This window comes from Rhipicephalus sanguineus, chromosome 2 (genome assembly GCF_013339695.2).
Source record: "Rhipicephalus sanguineus isolate Rsan-2018 chromosome 2, BIME_Rsan_1.4, whole genome shotgun sequence".
In the NCBI taxonomy this organism is placed as follows: Eukaryota; Metazoa; Arthropoda; class Arachnida; order Ixodida; family Ixodidae; genus Rhipicephalus; species Rhipicephalus sanguineus.
The window spans coordinates 36,057,122-36,063,121 of NC_051177.1; the positions used below are offsets into that span (position 1 = coordinate 36,057,122).

The window sequence follows — 6,000 nt, forward strand, 5'->3', positions numbered from 1 at the left end:
AATGCCTCGGAGTTTCACATGGATGGCGCCCTGAAATCGAATACCTTGTTCATATCGACACTTAGGTGAACAACTTGCAGTGGCCGTCTTGCGTGCTTTTCGCATCACTATAGAAAACATCTTTTCGTACGCACCTGTTATTGCCATTTAGTGAGCGACATACACACAAAGCTTTATTCATATTTTTGCAAAAATTTCTCATACGCAAGGGCCAACTTTTGTATGTCTTCAACGTTGACGTGCTCCATCAGTGGTGGGCAGCTATCGGTGCATTAACGAGACGACCCCCTCGGGGCGAAAGGCAATCAAAGGACGGCGCTTACGCATATGTTTTGTGAATATGAGCATTCGTTCTTGGTAACGACGAACTGAAGAATAGATTTCATATGTTTACACCAGCTTTAAGCCGTAAGACAGGCCTGTGAGCATTTGCGCTCAGTTATCGACTTTCTTCGTAGGTGGCGCAAGAACAAGTAGCTGAGTAAACACTTTTCATCCGACTATGACGCATGGTTTCTTGCTCACCCAATTCGGTCTATCACAAGCGTTCACCTAAGGATCGCGCTTACAAGCAAATACGAAGAAAAGTAGATTTTAAAAGCTTGCGGAAATGGAGAAAAGTCCGGTATGGGTAGCTGCATTAGGCGAAATATAATGGACCTTAACGATTGCAAAAATGTCACCGTCTAGACGAACATCATATAGGATGAAGACGAGATTTCCAAGAGGACATGAATTTGCATTTCTGAGGCAAAGCTTTTAGTTCGAAAGTGCTCACTGCGATTGGCCAGCTAGTTTTGTCAACGTGCAGCATCACAATTGACTGGAAATTCTTTTTACGAACAATTGCAGCGTAAGACGTTTTTTTTTAATGCGAACCCAGCTGAAGGACGGCTTCGCGCGATGTGCACTATGTAAGAGCAGGAACACATTATTCAATTACACTACAATAGCAGCCATGTGGGCTGTCCTTGCAGTCTCGCAGGTGCCTCGAGCTCCTTATTTGTCTAGTCAGTATTGATCGTTATGAGATCATACGCAAGCATTACTTGACATGCAACGCCAGCAAGTTGTCCTCGTGTTTACTTTACACGGAACTACGTGTATATACCATAAATCGCGTTTAGGATAGTGTTGAAATTATTTCTCTTTCTTGTCACTTTCGCATTCTCCCTTTGCTCTCTTTCAGTGGAACAGATAGCCATTCAGTCTAGGAAGTCACAGAGTTCTACGGGCCTGTAAGTCTTCTCTCGCCTTTTTAGCATCACGAGCTTTGTAGTCTAATAATAAACAAAGCCAGTCACACAGGGGACAGAAATACTGTCCACCGTTGCGTAAAAATAAACATGCGAAGATGTATGCATTTCAAGTGAAGTGTGCTTTATTTCACATTTCGCAGGAGTCGAGATGGGTCTCAACTCTTCTACGTCTCGAGCAAATCTAAAGTGTTCGACGAGGACGAAATGCACAGGTTATGACGCGTGGTAAGTTCCAGAGACGTGCCCTTGTTTTTCTTTTATTGCGATATCAATTATATGGGCACTCTCGGCGAGATTTTGCCGTCGCCGTCATGTCCCGGATATGTATAGTATGTATTGTGATGATGAAGAGCGGCGCCGAGGCTCCGGCGCGCGGGATCGAGAGCGAAGTAGAGAAAGACGAAAGGGTCAGAATAAGAACAGCCAGCCCACGAACGGGCGTTGTCTCTTGTTTCTCTGTTTCTTCGTCACAGTATATATAAATAAAAGCTACAAAGACGAAAAATTCGGAAGCGCTACCGGGATTCGAACCTGTGACCTCTCGCTCCGCAGCGCAAAGTGTTAGAGAATTCGGCCACGCGCCATCTGTTCTTCGGAATTGTAACGGTGAGCTATTTATATACACCATTTGCTGCTGGCGGTGCGCAGAGCTTGGAAGTGCTTAAGTGTGTGCAGTATCACCCACGAGATTGCCCGAAGGGTGCTCTTTAAAGCAACGCTCCTACATTTTGCTTCAGTTTTAAAACTGCCCTTGAGACGCGCACTAGAAGTGGCCCATTTCTGTAGCAACTCGCGATGTGGAACGCCGGGTAAACAATGCCTCGAACGCCACCACGCGGCAGGTGACGCGGAGGGGTCACTCCACGCGCCGCACTTTTCAATAAAAAAAATCTAAGAGCACTGGGGTGTAGCGCACTGCTCAAACTAATAATTATAATTGTTGGGGTTTAATGTCCCAAAACCACGATTTGATTATGAGAGACGCCGTACTGAAGGGCTCCGCAAATTTTGACCCTCTGGTGTTCTTTAAGGTGCACTTAAAACTAAGTACACGGGCCTCAAGCATTCTCGCCTCAATCGTAAGTGCGGCCGCCGCGGCCGGGATTCGATCCCGCTACCCATAGGCGTGCGCAGGGTTTCCCATTAGGGGGGGGGGCAAAGGGCAGCGCCCCCCCCCCACTCTACTAAGTCAATGTATGGTGCAAATCTTGCGCCCCCCCCCCCTCTTGGGTGACTATAAGGGTCAATGTACGGGGCAGATTTAGCGCCCCCCCTCTTAGGTAATTAGGGGGGGCGGCCGCCCTCCCCTGTGCGCACGCCTATGCCGCTACCTGCGGGTCGAACACCATAACCGCTAGACCACCGTGGCGGGTTACTGCTCAAACTCGAAGTAACAACTGTGACAGTTGTTTGCTCGCGCTCGGCCTGTGTATACCTGTGTGTTCTTTTCAAGTGTCCTTCATTGTATTTGAGCAGCGCACTGCCATTGTTAAGCTGTGACCACTGCTAGTTCGCGCTCGTCCTGTGTGCGTCTTTTCGTGCGACCTTTGCGCCTGAGCGACGCGCTGCAAGTATCGAGCTGCTTGCCGTTCTTCGTGTGACATTCGTATTTACTGCTATCGCATTGATTGATTCGCTTTTGAGCGAAACTGTGACTTTTTTTAACGGAAGTTTAGCCTCATCATGTACAATTAATCTTACAGGTTGCCGTCATACCATTGTATTGGAGGATATAATGCGAGCAGTCCTGCCGGAGAGTAATCGCCACATGTCTGCCCAATATCAGTAAGTATATATACCAATATAAGTAATACTTGTTTGGTGTTATTAAAGAATGGCTACTTCCCTATCGATAAGATTTATTTTTATTATGGAGGCAACGTTATCTTCAACGTATGTACACGTGGAATGTCAGTCGTAGATCCATTATTCTATAATTTAAACTTTTTTATGCCTCTCATGATGACATCTTGAGGAACTATTAACAAGAAGGTTGCAGTTGCGTAGACACACAACCAGACGAAAGAGATGGTAAGTTGCTAAAAAAAACATGGCTGATCCCTCTGTCATAGGGATCGGTATAACACGAAAGTAAAGCGTGTCTTCACAGACGTAGTTGAGCGTTTGTTGTGCATTGTTTCGCACCGAGGGTGAAGGAATGAATGCTACAGCAACAAATTGTAATGTCACGCAAGCATCTCGAAACTTGCAACGCGGTGCTAAAGCAGAAAGGACACACGGAACGAACATACACAGGATGAGCGCAAACTAACTGTCACAGCTCGACAGTTAAAGCGCGCTGGTCATATACAAAGGAGGATGCACGAAACGAACGCACAAGTATACACAGGATGAGCGCGAACTGTCACAGTTGTAACTTAGGCCTATTTGTTTGTGAGCAGCGCGCTCCTTTCGCAAAAGCGGCCGCTGCAGTGAGCGAAGTGACATTCGCGCTCTCTGTAACTTCAACGCAAACTTCTCAGCGCGTGGGGCGACGACCTTTAAAGCGCGCCCTTCGAGCCCTTCGCGCCGTCTCGCTAGTGATAACGAAATTACGCTGATGTACCACCGATGTCTGAGTACCGCAACCGGCATATGGTGCATATAAATAGCACGCTGTTAGCAAAACGAAGAACGTGCCGTCTGTGGCGGAGTCGTTTTGAGCTGTGCGCTAGGGATCGAGGGGTCGTAAGTTCGACTCCCGGTGACAGAACATTTTCTTCTAGTTTTTTCTTTGCCATATCTTAGTTTTCATATTTTACAACGTCATATCCATGACGGAAATGCGTCAGTGTAGCCGTGGTGGACCCCGGCATAAAACACTTTCGTGCTAAAAAAAAAAATGGAAGGCGCTTACACCTCGTCTTTCAGAGTGGAACGCGGTAGCGTTATCGGGCCCTGTTCGCATCACTTTCTCATTCGCTTGCTATGTTTCGCTTCTCGGTAGACTCCTCAACCGTGCTGTGAGGGAAGGAACGCCTTTGCGCGACACATTGGCCGTTGTAAACTCTCCTAGAGTGCCTATTGCAAATTCACTTGTGAAGTGCACACATGCCATAAATGATGATTTTGCGAAGTACCGAAGTAGCCACTACGCTCCCGTAAAGTAATACGCGCACCTACGAAACTGCGCACTTTGTTGATGCTGTGACTTATGGTGATGACTAATCGTTGCTGAGCTCTCTTTAATGGGTGGGCCTTTAAACCACCCATTCCTTGCGCAATTTACATGATGTGACACCTGGTGCTATTCTATGCTTCTGTCGCGCAATATTACGTCTATTAACGTGACGCTGTGTGAAGCAGCGCTAGTGTGCTGGTGGTAAACGTTTTCGTTAACTTAAATTACTAGGGACAATAGTGACTTGTGGTACAAGTCCTGCCGACGAAGACAAGGTTTATGAGAGGTGGACGAAGCTCGCGCAGTAAAACATAAAAGAGGCATGAAAAGGCATTATAACCTGCTACATCATAAAATTTATTAAGCCATTGGTAAGAGATGTTTGATTTATCTACTGACGTCGACCCGGTTTCTAGTTGAGCTGGCGAAATCAGCTGGGAGTAATGGTTTTTGTTAAAGTTTTCAAAGGCACTCCGCGTGTGATAAGGACGCGCTGCAGGACTATGTCGGAAAGTACCATTCGGCACAACAAGGCATACTGGAATCGAAAACATATCTGTTTTCATTTTCCGATCATTGGAGTCATACAGTGTTCCAAGGTGACGCACTGGCCTCCACAACAAGTTGTCTTGCTCTGGTACCCGTGGTCTATGAAACCTTTGATGAACACAGTGGCTTCTAAGACCACGTGGGCGCATTACAATGATTTTTTTCTGCTTCCGCAGATTGGTACAATCGGAACCAAGCGAACACTACGACCAACCTCAACGCACGAGCATACCGAGCCTCAACGGTCGTCGGGCATGGTCGCGCAGAAGATCAAATTTCGGATTACATTGCCAAAAAGGAATTGCTCAGGTGGATCACCTGGATACGACACCTGTCGATGATGATCTTTTGTTGCTAGAAAACTACAAAACAACAAATTGTCCGATCCTATACCGTGACAAATACTCCATCATGATGATGCTAATGATAAACAACTTATTTTCCGCCAGGGAAGCATAGAACCCCTGGTTGACGTGAGCAGGGGCGGCAAGAAAGTGGAGGGAAGCAGCAGTGTTGAGGAGCCTTGCGTTAATTCGAGGCAGATAGGTTTAACATCTATCCAATCAGCAATGGGCGCAACTGGACGTGCACTGCAGTTCAAAGAATGACCTTAAACGTCGGAAAAAGCGTCGACGTCTTGTGGCTGTTGTTCGAGTAAAACGCGGGAAAGCGTTTTAGTGCTTCTTTCAATTCTCGCCGAAGCAAAAGAAAAATATATGGCGATGCCTGCGGTTTTGAGATCTTCGTTTTCGCATCAGTTAGGTACAATACGTATGGAATTGACAGTTTCGTGGGCTGTACCGAAAATTACGGTCACTAGATGGCGTCATCAGTGCGGCCACTCACTTCTATACATCCTCAATTATAACGTGTACGTTTCTACAGACAGGCTAAGCATAATTAGTGTTTTATGGCTTTTTTTCCCCTCTCCAGGCAAAATTTCACTGAAAAGCTGTATCACTTGAAAGGCAAGCTGTATTGTAGCCGAAGCCAGTGCGCTGGACGTAGCTGGCTGCTGCCGTAATGGCGTACCATTTCGAAAATCAACACTGGGAGCATCGGGTACTGTGA

At 46.6% G+C, this 6,000-nt stretch overlaps 1 protein-coding gene across 1 annotated transcript in view; it reads left to right on the top strand.

Annotated features, from left to right (window-relative positions):
• Positions 1-1,478, top strand: part of LOC119381538 (Down syndrome cell adhesion molecule-like protein 1 homolog) — a 52,896-nt gene extending 51,418 nt beyond the window's left edge. Inside the window, exons 15-16 of the mRNA XM_049412818.1 lie at positions 1,190-1,238; positions 1,400-1,478. Coding sequence (XP_049268775.1) covers positions 1,190-1,238; positions 1,400-1,478 — 128 coding nt within the window. The remainder of the gene's footprint in view (positions 1-1,189; positions 1,239-1,399) is intronic.
• Positions 1,479-6,000: the final 4,522 nt, after the last annotated feature.